The sequence below is a fragment of the Gekko japonicus genome, unplaced genomic scaffold, assembly GCF_001447785.1.
Source record: "Gekko japonicus isolate JY-2015 unplaced genomic scaffold, Gekko_japonicus_V1.1 scaffold2118, whole genome shotgun sequence".
NCBI lineage: Eukaryota > Metazoa > Chordata > Lepidosauria > Squamata > Gekkonidae > Gekko > Gekko japonicus.
In genome coordinates, this window is record NW_015164257.1 from 8,967 (window position 1) to 23,817 (window position 14,851).

Sequence of the window (14,851 nt, forward strand, 5' to 3'; positions counted from 1 at the left end):
CTGCCTCATGTGAAGAGTCTCTCTCTTTTCTCATTGTCTTGGTGGCTACAGTGTTACAAAAGGATCTCTACTTTTTATGAAAGAAACGGACATGTCCAGTTTTCTGTTTACAGGGGAGCACAGAAACTCCACTTCATGGAGATGGACGCAGCACATTTGCATCCCAGATAGGCCGGGACAGAAATGAACGTATAGCTGTTTCAGTTTGGGTAAGGCAGGGGAATCAATGGAGTATTTCCCCCTGGTCTGATATCTGGCCTCCTTGCACCATTTCCAGGCCTTGAACAAAGCACACTGGGGTCCTAAGGAAAAGTTTATTCGGTGAATCTTCCTTTGGTGAGTGTTTTGAATTGCCCCGCACCTTTTCTGATTGGTCCAAACAAGGGAACTGCCTGCTCATGAGAAACCCTAAAAACATGAGGCAGAAAACTAGCTTTTGCCACCTTTTGCTGAGCCCAGAAGCCTGCTGGCAGAGTGAGGGGGAAGGGAGCTATCTCTCAAGCAGAGAAATGCCTGCAGATTTTGCAACATAGCTAGAAACTATGGTGTCTTCCACACGGGGATGAGATTTTGTAGTTTCCCCATTGCTGGTACAACTGCAAATAAAACACAACAGCCATGGGGCTCCCACGTGGCAAGCTTCCCCATAGTTTCCCTGCCCCATTCCCCCAGAAGTGGCCATCTGTCTGTGCAAGACCCTAATTAAAAAAAAAAACAACTGGCCCGCACTTTTTATTTTGGTTTACCTGGTTGGCTGTATCAATACAAATCTACTCAAATCAGGAATATACTGAGCACCTGAAAGCATTCTCTTCTTTTTTTAGGTTTAGAAAGTTGGCAGAAAGTGAAAGTCAAACAAGATATTGAGAAGAGTCATGAAGCTGCTTTTGGCTTCCACTGTGGCTGGTTGATGAGTGTGGTTGGAATCAAAAGGTAAGCTTGTGTTCAATCTCCACCAGAGTGAGGAGAGACATTGACAGAGAAGAGCTTCCCTGCCTTCCCACTCTTGCTCTGCAGCCATTGAAACCCCCTCTCCCATTCTGCTGCAGAGGATTAAGGGCTACAGTTGCCAACTATCGGTTGAGAAATTCCTGGAGACTGGGGGGGGTGGAGTCTGGGAAGGGCAGGGTATAAATGCCATACTGTCCACCATCCAAAGCAGCCATTTTCTCCAGGGGCACGGCATGCTGGAGATCAGCTGTTTGTTGTTGTTCAGTCGCACCAAAGGCTGTTACAGTCACACAGACATAGAGAATAAATCATGAATCATAAATTGCGTTGTTAAAACAACCAAATCTAAAAGTGCTTATTAAGTTTTTTAAAATCTCATCCTACAAATCAGTTGTTATTCCAGAAGATCTCCAGGCCACACCTAGAGATTGGCAACACCATTTGGGGCCCTCAGGGATACCTAATGCTCCCTCTAAGCTGTGGAGTCTTGAGAGCAAAACATTCTACTGGCATTAAAGTTGTGAGCAGACGATTTCGCTGGTGCAAAAATTAGTTTGATCTGGAGCCAACCTTCCTGAGCTAAGGCAAAAATGTGTGAGCTACAGGCTAAAAAACTGTGAGCTAGCTCACACTAACTCAGCTTAGAGGGAACACTGCCTGGGAGGAGAGCGAAGTGGAAAGGAGGAATCAGTGAATATCACTTTCCCGGGCCTGAAGCGAATGTGGGGCCCATGGGGACCAGCTCCCTGGCATTTATTCTGCGTCCTCTCCCCTCAAGCTGTCACTGTTACGTTGCCTGACTTGTTTGGTTTGATCATGTTGTGCTTCGCTCACTGGCGATCACAGGGCTTGCCGCTGCAAGTTTGCTTGTGTCCACCACTTCCTTTGACCAGCCCATCTTAGGATGATTCTCATGGCACAGAAGGGACAAGTGCCATGCACGGGGCCTGGGCAGGGAGTTGGACTGCTGGCTTGGCTAAGACAGGCCTGGAAAGGAGAGTCCCTGCACAGGCACCCCGAAGGCTGCATCAGGGAGCGTTTGGAGGTGGGGGAGGCAGCTTCAAGGCGGCCGCCTTCTGCAGGACAACTGGGGGGTAGCACTTGGCTGCCATGCCAACCGAAGATAAAATGAAAGTCTCCTGCTTGGGGTGGGGATAGAAGCCACGGCTCCCTGGGCTGGGAAGCAAGCCACTCTCCAGCTTGGTAGGCTGAAGCCGTGGGGCGAGGAGGAGGAAACACAGTGTGTGGGGGGGAGGCAGCCTGATCCTCCCCGCTAAGCCTGAGAAACTGGGTGGGGGAAGGCCGAGGAGGAGGAAGAGGAGGAGGAAGAGGAAGTGTGAGCCAGACTCTGGATGCAGGGAAAACACGTCGGGGGAATCAGGGCCGGTTTGTTTGTCCTGCTGCCTGACTAGAGGAGAAGCTTCTGTGGAGCTCCACTAATGAAATTAGCAGTTGGGCACCCCTAAAGCCCCCCCCCCAAAATCCCTAGCTACAGGGCTGCACTTTCCCCTCTACCAGTGAAACTGCCACTATGCCAGGGCAACAGCCCCTTTGAATGCAGCTGAGCTCAAGAACAACTCCGGAGAGGCAGGATATATATTTAATAAATAAATCTCTAGTTGCATGTCTGCCTTTCACGCTAAATTATGGTTAACAAATCCAGGTGCCAGGAAAGGGAAATTCTGATTTCTTAGACGTCACAGTAATGTTGCCAATTTTAGCATACCGCACAAGTGAACAAGGGAGGATTGTACAAGATTCGTGTCCACCAAAATAAACAACCTTTGGTTTGTTCATGACATCTGAATCTAACCTAAGGAAGCAATCCTATACCCACTTTCCTTTGCATTGACACTAGTGACCGCAGCAGGACTTCCTTCCTGGTAAAAGACACTGTCCTGTCAGACACCCTGTTTACTAGAATAATCACAGAATGGGACATTTTTACAGGCGAAGCCAGAGTTAGATCACAAACAAAGCAACCACACATGGGTCAGAATACTGGATATGGGAGTTATGTTGCCCCACTATCTTTGGGGTGATTTCCAATGATAGTTGAGAAAACAGGCTTATGGTTACAGAATGCAAGTTTAATTAACTATGGTATCAATATATAAAATGAATCCAATTTTATACTGCAAGCTTGTTTGCACAGCTTGGGTGTATGTTTTGGTATTGTCACAAAATCTTTATTTTCCAATATAGTACATGCCATAGAAAATTTCAAAATATATTTTAACATGAATGCAAACTGAAATATTTAACTTCCTTTCTAGCATTCCTTAGTAACAGAAGAAAGCAACTTCAGGGACACAATGGGTGTGTATTGCTTCTGTCCCATCCTATCCCTTCTTATCTGTTTATTTAAAATATTTGTAGGCTTGCCTTTCTTCCAAACTAATAGGACCCCAGTAACAATGATAAAATTATTTTAAGATGTTTACTCCTCCCCTCCTGAAAAAAAACCTGACCAACTAAGTACAACTAAGTGATCCCACAAGCTCCTCCTAAACTTTCTAATTTGCAGTGCTTACAAAATTATAACAAAGACAAAACCTGCCTTTGTTCATCTGCAAGCCTGTGCTGTAGAACTCGTGCAGCCCCTGAAAAGCCCACGTGCAAACAACAATGGAATAAACATTTGCAGGGGCAGGCCTGTAGCCAGGATTTTGTAATTTAGGGGGCCTTTAAATAAGTCAGGGGGCACTGACGTCACAAGAGAAAAAATAAAATGATTTTTTTAAAACTCACTTTTGCGACATTCACACTCTGCGTGCCTACATTGAGAAGCAAGTCACACTTGGAGAAGGGGTGGTGGTGGGGAGTTCTCCAGGTGGCCCAGAGAGCCAGGGTTCCTGGGGGCTGGATGGAAGTCAGGGGGCCTTGGCAGGAAGTCAGAGGGCCAGGCCCTCAAATGCCCCACTGTAGCTACAGGCCTGCGCAGGAGTCAGAACTGTGGTGGAACAGTCCCATTCTGACCCACAGGCCCTATTCTGCTTTGCCATCTGAGGTATCTGGGCACCAGTAGTGTCCAAGGTCTCCAACTGACACATACCACCCCGCTGTCTTTCCAAACACCTGGAAGGGCTTTTCTTTCCCTTGGTTCAACTGCTGCCATCACCTGGCCTTTTAGGAACCGCCCACTGAGAGGACCAGGGCTCCCAGCTTCCCTTCCCTGTATTGCCATCCAGAACCTCACCTCTGTGTCTCCTTCTATCCAGTGTCCAGTTACCATGGAGACAGCTTACTGCCTTGTACACCACTGGGAAGTAGCCATTTGTCAACTGCTTGCTCCTCCCTTTCCTCCTGGTGCTCCTTTTAGAATAGTGCTCCTGGAATGATGGGGGTCTAATGTGGTACAGAGAACCGCTACCGGCATTATTAGAAAGAAAATGTCCACACACATACTTGAAGAAAAGCACCAGATTGAGCAAGGGATCTGAAAGAAAAGTATAGAATGCAGTTCCTCTGTCCCTCTCTCTGTACGAGCTCTAGTGAATGTTATCATAAGGCAAGCTATTTAGCTTAAAGGGCTACCATTAAGGGTTCCTGTTGCCCAGAAGCTTCTGCTCAGACTTGCAGACCTGTTTGCTTTAATAGAATCAGTCCAAAACAGACCTTCCTGTCTCTTTCTCCTCCCCCTGGCAAGGTCAGGTCAAAGAAGCTTGTCCTGAAATCTCTAGGAAAAGACTTCTCTAGGGTTTTCAACCTCCAAAACTCTGTTCCCAGCTCGATGGCACCTGTCTAGCTGGAAAGGTGTATGTGTGTGTGACTTGATCATCTCATTGTGTCTAGCCAAGTCTACCATTTATAAAGCCGTGGTGGGTAATGCTAGCGAGCAGTTGACCCCCACCCCCAGCCTGTACTCTACCAAGAGAGAAAGAAACTCAAGGCAAAGGTTTTGCTCACTTCATACCTACAAAGAAAAGTGAATTGATCCACAAAAACAACCAGTAAATGTTCTGAAGGGCGCAATTGCCTCATGTGATCAAACCAAGAGAGGTAGCCCTTTAAGTATCTGGGTCCCAGGTTGAGAAGGGCTAAAAAGGTAAGCACCAAAACCTTGAATTGGATCTGGAAACACAGAGGTATCCATTTCAATGATCACACAGTGGGAGTAATATGCACCCTACAACTATTAGAAAATAAATGGGCTGCCACATTTTGTACCAGCTGTACTTTGAGTCATCTTCAAGGGCAGCCGCAAATATAGAGTATTACCGGAAGCAAGCATTGAGGTTCCTGTCATAGCTTTTCCTTTTAAAATTCATACAAGCAGCAACTTATACTCACATTTTGTACTTTGGTACTTGTATTTATTTATTTATTTATTTATTTATTTGTTTGATTTTTACCCTGCCCTCCCAGCAAAGCCGACTCAGGGCGGCTTAAATAACCAGTATAAAACACTGCAATATAACAATAAAATATACAATATAAAAACCAGGGCTATTTTTGGGCAGGAACGCACAGGAACAGAGTTCCGGCTGGCTCCCGAGTTGGCCACATCCAGCAGGAACTCATTAGCATAATAGGCCACACCCAACAGCAGAAACTCATTAGGATTGGCTACATTAGGGGTGTGTGGCCTAACATGCAAAGGAGTTCCTGCTATGAAAAAGCCCTGGGTTTTGACAACAAACAAGTTAAACAGAATAAGAAGCAAAAGGTGAGTGTGTCTGGATGACCACACTTCTGCGAACATGGGGTGTGTGGCCTAATATGCTAATGAGCTGTGTTGTCAGGGGTGTGTCCTAATAAGCAAATTAATTTCTGCTGTTGGGTGTGGCCTATTATGCTAATAAGTTTTTGCTGGGCTTTTTCTACAAAAAAAGCACTGATAAAAACCATCAATAGACAGTTTAAAACTGTAAATATTACAACATATTAAAGTGCTAGTGTTCAATCCTCGGCGTACAGTCAGCTTCTTATCAGGGAAATAAAGATGGAACAAGATTAATAGTTTATAATCATATGTAGGCCTGACCTGAATAGCACAGGCTACCTTGATCTTGTTAAATCTTGGAAGCTAAGGAGGGGAGACCTCCAAGAAATACCAGGGTCGTCACATGGAGGCAGGCAATGGCAAACCACCTCTGAATGTCTCTTCTCTTGAAAACCCTACAGGATTGCCATAAGTCAGCTGTGATTTGACAGCACATAAAAAAATGCACCTAATGAGAATCTGCCTATAGTTTTAATGAGATGTCTACCAAGGGGAGCTGACCACAGTCTTGCTGACGTAGTATGTCTGGTGAGGGTGTGTGGTCCCAGAGAAGACATCACCTTGTAATTTTTGAACCAACTTACTATTTTAAAAAATTATTTCAACAACAAGGAGCAAGTGATGTTTCTATGTATGTGACTGTTCTAAAAGGAAAATAATCCCCACTTCAACTATAGCATTCATTACTTTCAAAAGGTGGAAGGGGAGCTGAGGCTCTGCGCCCTGGGATTCTACAGCCTGGCTGCCTGAGGAATAAGTTCACACTGAGGCTTGTTACTTAGAAAAGAAGTAGAAGTTCTTTATTGTAAGAGACCTCCATACCAGACAGGAAAGGCAGAGGAAAGCCCTCTAGCTAGCTATCTAAACTAGGATGGAGAGGGATTATAGAAAGCGAGTCTAACCTTCAAGGTGAACAAAGGAAGAAAGAGAAGGGAAGTGACTAGAAGGAAAGAAACCCTAACAATATCGTTCTGGGTAACAAAGAGACAGCTGCAAAGTAGAGAAAGGTCGGCAGCACCCTCTCTACCCTTACTGACTCTACCCTTTACTGACTTGAAAAAGAGCAGTTTCTGTCAGAGCTCTCTCAGCCCCACCTACCTCACAGGGTGTCTGTTGTGGGGAGGGGAAGGGAAAGGAGTTTGTAAGCCACTCTGAGACTCCTTTGGGTAGTGAAGGGCGGGATATAAATCCAATCTCTTCTCTCTTCTCTCTCTACTGCCTTCCCTCAGACTCTGATTTCTGGGCTACCATTAAGTGACATTGCTCAGTCCATTGTTTCCAACAAAAGAGCATTTAAACACATGCACAAGTTGAATGAGTTTGGTGAGGGCTCATAGTGGAGGGCTCATAGTGAACCATATCGATCTTTATTTTCAGATTATGGTCAGTTACCTGTGACTGAATGGAATGAGAGTCATGTTAAAAGCTGGCTAACATCCATTGGAATTAAGGAAGTGTATGCAGAAAAGCTCTATGAAGAGGAAGTAACTGGCCCAGTGCTTAAAGTATTAGATGAACCTTTCCTTAAGCGTATTGGCATGAAAGGAGCACAGATTTACCTATTAATGTCTGAAAGAAAACAACTTGGAGAGTCGAATACTAGGCCAGATTCCACCCAAGTAGTTCATGACAAAGTTAATATGTCGAATAGCAAGAAAACTAAGACAGGGGGGGAAAATACCAAACACAAACAGCCTGGTTTATTAACTGAAGAGAGAAAAGGAGTTGCAGAGGAAACCAAATGCACACAGTTCAACGTGATACCCGTTTCTTTACAACATGGAGCTTCAATACAACAGCAATCAGGCAAGAAAAACATTTCTACTTTTAGCAAAACAGAAAGTATAACGAATACAGATAACCCAGGAGAATCGTTACGCTGGACTAAGTGTAGAGCATTCAACAGCAACGATATTAATTTTAAATATGTTAAAAACACAGTCCTCCCTCCAGAAACAGGAGTTCTCAATTTAATTACCCCTTGCCATGAATACAAATCTTTTACCACAGCTGCATCACTGGACAGAACAAGACTGCAAGCAAAGTTTGCCTGTGAGGTGATGAAATTTGCTTCCGCTTGCATGAACATCCGAACAAATGGTACTATTCACTTTGGAGTCAAAGACACGGTTGAGAAAAAGGATTGGCAACATGGACAGATCGTTGGTATACCTGTAACAGACAGAGATATGTATGTGGATGCCTTAGATTACATTGAAAGATGTTTTGAACCATATGTTCAGGAAGTTGCAAGGCTATGCATCCATCCTCCTGTGTTTATTGAAGTGATCAATAAAGACAGTCAGGAACAACACTTTGTCGTGGAAGTTGACATTGAACCAATATCTAGTACTGTTAAAGATAAGATCTTTCAAGTACGTCTACCAAAATTTAATGAAGAAAGTAATAAAGTGAACATTGAGAAACAGCCAGTTATCTTTCAAAGAGTTGGGGCAAATTCAGTTCCAGTAAAGAATGATGGTTTGGTGGCATTCATTCAAAATTTACAAGATAGAGATGCTAGAAGAGAAAAGGCTGAATTACCCAATAATGAACATCTAATAGATGACCCTCAGAATTTAGGAAGAATATTATCTGTCCTACTGACAAATGGTAAAAGCTATATGAATGATTCTCTGTGGTACATTTTAGTTACAAACAAGTGTACCGAGGAAGACCTGAAATCTATCAACTTCTTGATGCACATGAATATTTTCTGTGTATTTGACTTTGACGAGGATTCCAACGTATCAGGCTTGTATAGCAAGTACAAAGAGTGCCATGCAACCAGTTCTCATTTCTTACAAAACTATTCCAATGATAGCAAGATGAGCACAACTGAATTTCAAAAGCATTTGTGCTTATTTGTCAAGAAAAGCTGGATCTTTTGCAATGGACGCAGTGATTTCCTTGGCAATGAAAAACCTTGTGATGAAAACACTTGGATTAGAACCAAAAAAAGATATTTGAAAAAAGCAGTATCTTTTATCTGTGAAGAACTCCTCCCAAGGGGATCTTTTTTGGTGCTTTTCCTTCTACTGTCCCCTGTGGAAAAACCAATTGTGGATACTTTCCATGAATTTTATAGTGAAATGAATGGCATGGATTTCATAATGTGCCTGGCTGAGTCTAGAGAGAACTATGAGAAGTGGACTAGTTTGGCCCAAGCATCCTGTAGCACTGAGATACTGGAACAGAGAAGTATTGTAGGCATGAAGCTCAGCCATGTAGATGCTACTGTCCAGAGCATGCTGCCCTCTACAACACACTGCAGAAATTTACCAGTTTCCACTAAAGGACTATGTGCACTTTCCGCTCTGGAAGAAGAAAAAATGTATTCTCTTGAAATACTGTGTGCAGACCAATGTGATGATATCAGATTGGATCGTCTGGATAAAGAAGAAATAAAGGAAATAGATGAAACTTTTTATCGAGGTAAAAAAGTTAGCTGGAAAAATTTCTGGCTTGCTGATAAAAGATTGTGTGGGGAACTCGTTGAACGCGAAGCCTGTAAAGAGGTTTTGAAACTGTTGAATGATTTTCTGTCTGGGAATCGGTTCAAGTTCTCTGTGGCTAAACTGAAAGTGTTCCATCACCCTGGGAGCGGTGGAAGCACCATAGCAAGGCAAGTGCTGTGGAAACAAAGGAAGGATTTACGATGTGCGGTGATTAAAGGAACGTACCCAATTGCCACCGTCTGCCAGCATGCAATTGATTTCCGACATTATGATGAAAAAGACTTCAGAACTTCTCTCCCTGTCCTGCTTTTGATGGAAGATTATGATGAAGAATATCTTGATGAATTATATTATTCTTTATCTGAAGCCATGGGATCTAATAAACGCCACCCTTCCAGGCCTTCTTTCATCCTCTTATGCTGCAAACGATCCAATGCCCCTGATAAACTTTGCATAGCTTCACCTCAGGATACAGTTGCTGTCACTCACAGACTGACTGAGCAAGAGAAAAACCTGTTCAGAACAAAACTGGAAAATTTTGAAAACCAACCAGAGTTTAAGTTGGAATATATCCTTACTTTTGTTCTTATGAGTAATGAATTTGATACAACATATGTGAGAGAATTCGTAGAACACTTGCTCAAAGATATAGACTCATCTTCCCGAGAAACTAGTTTGATGAGATATGTTGCCTTGCTCAATTTCTACGTACACAATTCATACATCTCTTTATCACATTGTGAGGTATTTTTGGGACTTGTGGCATACCAAGAAAGGAGTATAAGGGAATACGATTTTATAAGTCACTTGAGTGAACAGGCACGGCTAATTTTCATTGAGTTGAGAGAAACCACCACCTACATTTCATCCATTCAAATAATACACCACCTGGTTGCAAAGGAAATATTGAAGCAGCTCTCAGGCAATCAGTCTCAGAGTGAAATTGCCACAGCCCTTCTTCAGGAAAAGGCATTGCTTAATCATAGGTTTGGGCGTGAACAGTTTATAAAGTTCATCAGAGATCTGTTCATAAGACGTGATAAGAAGAGCAGAGGAGATAACGTTGATAGTCTTTTCTCTCCCTTCATTGAGCATGTGTGCAGCACTGAAAACCCTGAAAAGGCTATAGGAGTTTTAAAATACGCTTATGAATGCCTGGGGAAAGATGCATTCTTTGCCCAGCAGCTTGCCAGATTACATTATGTTTATGACAAATATGAAGATGCAAAATACTGGGCAGAAATAGCCAAATCTCATTTGCCAAATTATTCTTTTATTTTGGACACAGAAGGGCAGGTGTACAGGAGATGGTTTAGCTTCATGGTAGACAACAGAAAAGATGAAGACACACCTGAAGACATCATGCAAATGATAGAAATTGCCCTGAAAGCTATGAAATGCTTCAGGGGTGCACAACAAGCTGCAAGGTCTGAACAAGACAGCATGAATAACTCTGGTTATTTTGGAGAAGTAGAAGTGGGTTGTCGTTTATTGAAATTACTATCTTCACTTGAGGTATTTCCTAAAAATGCAAGAGGGGAGTATCCCGAACTTGTCCAGTATTTACTTACAGACTATGTTCCAGATGATATTCAGAAATCATGGGGAAAACTTCACAGTCGCTTAAAAGGCTTACATAAAAATATTTACAATGCTTTGGACTGGATTTCGGAAGATCTTAGTTATTTCCAAACAGATAAAAACCAGAAAGATGATGAAGATGGAAGAGAAGAACAAGTTAATAATCCTCGAGCATGGCTTAAAAGACAGTGTAAAGTGTACGCAAAATTCTTTAGCTCAGATGAGCTTATTGAAGAAAATGGTGCAGGATCTAAAACCCAGTTTATCAAAAATATGAATATATATAAACATGGTGGTGGGAATGTGACCACAATTCTGTCACTACTGTCTGATTCCAATTCTAAGAAACCAGTTCAAAATCTTGAAAAAATAATAAGTTTCTATGCAGAAGACCCACAAAAAGACAATCTAGAAGATACAGAAGTTATAAACTACATTGTGTGCCACATTACACTAGCATGTCTGTCACCTGGTTCTTCAATAATTCTTGACTTGCAAATACTGCGAGAACTCAGCAAAAGATTCTTTAAAAGGAAAAGGCCATTTCCTGCAAGTGCTCATTTTTTGCTCACTTTACTCTATTGGCCTGATGGTAGATTGGATAAAGACTCTAATCCAGATAAAGATGATATCTTGAAATCAGCCATTCATACTCTGAAGAATTTACATGACATCAAAATAAAAAATGTTGCACCAAGAAAGAAGAGGATTTACACACACTTTTTCTTGGGAACAGGCTATGGGCTGAGGAAGATTGTGCCCAAAACAAATATTGATAAATTAATGAGTGGCTCCCTGGATGAGAGGCGAAAAATGTGGCACAATGGTGATGTGTGGAAAACTGGCAAAGTGCATGAAGTCCTAAAAAGAGTTGATGGATGGACAGAAGATGGCAAAGTCTTTGCTATGGGCCATGCTGGGCAGATTCCAATTGTACCTTTGCATTTTGATTCCGTGCCACCTGGAAATGAAAATGTAACTTTTTATTTAGGTTTCTCTTTTCTGGGTCTTGTTGCCTATCACATTCAGATTAAAACATAGAAAGTATTTTCAGAAATCAGAATCTGATATGGTAAGAAGACATAATGCAATTAAAGGACATAAACTTAAAGGAGAAGAATATAAACTACAAGCATTTGCAGATGATTTGGTCTTTGTATTGGAAGAGCCACAAGTAACAATTAATCAACTCTTGTATATAACAAAAGAATACAGACAGTTAACTTTAAGAAAACTAAAATTTTAACAAAAAAACTGCACCAAGAGACAAATTCAAATAATCCAGGAATGTTCAGGGATTGAAGTACAGAAGACAATAAAATATTTAGGAATAAATTTAACTAACAGGTGTAGCTCTTTATTTAAAGAAAATTATACAAAATTTTAGCTGTGATTAAAAAAGATTTAGAAAATTGGAAGCACCTACAGTTATCCTTTGTGGGAAGAATAGCTGCTGTGAAGATGAATATACTACCAAGGCTTATTTTTCTATTTCAAACAATACCAATTATAAAAAACAAACAATACTTTAAATAAATAGATAAATTTATGAGACAATTTATCTGGCAAGGGAAAAGGTCTAGAATTAAGATGAAAGTCCTGCAAGATTCAAAAGAAAGAGGAGGTTTTGCACTACCAGATTGGCAATTATATTACAAAGCAGCGGGACTGACCTGGATGAAAGATTGGATTACACTACAAAACTCAAGACTATTAAAGCTTGAAGGGCACGATTTACAGCTAGGGTGGCACACCTTTGTCTGGTATGGGAAGAGTCGTATCCATAAATACTTTAATTAACATCTTGTAAGAGCTGCTCTATTGAAATCATGGGAAGAGGTACAAAAACTGTGTTATACTAAAATCCCTAAATGGGTCTCACCATTAGAGACCTTTATAAATCCCATGACATTCACAGACATTGGGCATATAAAGATTTGTTAAACAGTCAAAATAAAATACTTAGTCAAGATGAGCTTAAGAAAAAGGGTATCAGCTTGAACTGATGGGAAAGAGCACAATTAGACTCTAGATATGCTAAAGACCTGGCAACTGGATTTTATGATACACCCTTAGAGCTTGATAAAATTTTGTTAGGAACAGAAGGGAAATATATAAAGCTGATTTATACTTTGTTAATAGATATGAAAATGCAAGATGAAGTTGTAAAGGAATCTATGATTAAGTGGGCACAAACCCTAGGACATAATATACAAATGGAGGAATGGTCTAGGGTGTGGAAGGTAAATATGAAATTCACAAAAGCTGTTTCATATAAAGAAAATGTATATAAAGTGTTTTATAGATGGTATGTGACTCCTGAGAATTTAGCCAAATGGTACCCACATATGTCAATTTATGTTGGAAATGTAAAAACAAAATTGGTTTTTTACCATATGTAGTTGTCTTGTAAGATTGCAAAAACATATTGGATATGGATACATGAAATATTACGAAAATACTAGACACAAATATACCATTTACTCCTGAGTTGTTTTTATTAAATATTATACTGCAAAACTTTACAAAACAGCATACTTCCATGATTGTATATGTTGTGATAACTGCTAGGATACTTTATGCAAAACATTGGAAGAGGAAGAAACACCCATGAAAAAAGAAATAATATACTAACTGTTTGAAGCAGCAGAAATTGACAAATTAACCTTACAACTACAAGGAAAACAAGAAGGAACTTTTGAAAATAACTCGTTGAGACTATATAGATGGATAGAGGACTATATCTACAAACTGTGAAATCAATATAAAAAAACAGATTATATGCTTTAAGAATGACTGCATAATCAGGTATAGGTGTATAAGATTCAATTTAAGCTTTTAATGTTAATCTATATTTGTTGTTAATCTATAGTTGTTGATGTTCGTCTGTTGTCCTTTTTGTTATCTTTATTCTTTGTAGCACTTTTCCTTTTCTTTCTGAAAATAATAAAATTGTTTTGTAAAAGAAGAAATCAGAATGTCCCCACAAATTAATTAAATTTCTGTCCAACATACACAACTATTTTATTTTCCTCATTAATCTTAGGCACATCCTTTTATGTTAGAGAAAAATTCTTTTGACTTAAAAGTATTTGAAAAGGTATCTGGAAAGATAAATATGTAATCCCTGCATTCAGTTCCTTTGTAGCATTAGCCATGTCTATACGCATTGATGTCTACACCTAAAGACTGCATAAGATTGGGCCATTTTCCTAGTTTCTACATTTTTCAAAGCATATGGAGACAAATCTGGGCTTGCCACTGAACACATATGTAGAGGGCTGCACCCAAACCTCCTGTGCTATCCCCAGCAGAGTTTAGAATAGTAGACATAGCAAGTTTCACTGTATCTTTAAATGTATAACGGATTGTGGGAAATGTAGTTTTAGTAACCTTAAGATCAGCTGGTTAAGAGTAGCCTTCCTGGTTGGTTTATACAGCCTCCCTTTCCTTTGATACATTTACCTGGGAGAAACTGTTTATTGCCCTCCTCTTCTCAGTGTTTGTAATCCTTTTAGCTAGTAGATGGGAGGGATTGAGCTCCTTTTACCGCATGAATCACTCAAAAGACTCAGGACTTTAAGGCTCCTATCAGCACCAGGAAAGGGAATGTGAGTAAACTGAACCTTTGGATGCATACAGAGTTGAATAAAGTTGATTCCAAATGAGTGAAGACTGTGTATTAAATACTTAGTTGTTCTCAGAACCAGCTCAGGCTGTTGGGAACAGCATACTGCCTCTCTGACTAGTATACCTTATTTATTTATATACTAGGAATAAGGCCCGTTGTGGAAATAAATACAATGAGATCTAAAAAGAGGCTCTGGGAGAGTGCTCTGGCTTTGGGCAAACAGTGTCAATTTGCTGTGGTGACCTCAGAAGGGTATAATGACAGAGTCCACTGTTTTCTCCAGAGGCACTGATCTCTGCTACCTGAAGAGCAGTTGTAATTTTGAGTGATCTGTAGCCCTCACCTGGAAATTGGCAACAATCGTCACCCAGGACAAAATTGCTGGTTTGGAGGGTGACGTCTATGGCATTCTACCTGTCTGAGGTCCCACCCCTCCGCAAACCCCACCCTCTCCAGGCTCCACCCCTCAAATCCCCAGGAATTGTCCAGCCTGGAGTTGGCAAC

The 14,851-nt window shown here is 41.0% G+C and overlaps 1 protein-coding gene across 1 annotated transcript; it reads left to right on the forward strand.

Moving 5' to 3' along the window:
* Positions 1-6,198: 6,198 nt before the first annotated feature.
* On the forward strand, positions 6,199-12,189 carry LOC107108275 (sterile alpha motif domain-containing protein 9-like). The gene is made up of 2 exons (XM_015408691.1): positions 6,199-6,205; positions 7,055-12,189. The coding sequence occupies exons 1-2, from the start codon at positions 6,199-6,201 to the stop codon at positions 11,755-11,757; spliced, it is 4,710 nt and encodes a 1,569-aa protein (XP_015264177.1). The 3' UTR covers positions 11,758-12,189.
* Positions 12,190-14,851: the final 2,662 nt, after the last annotated feature.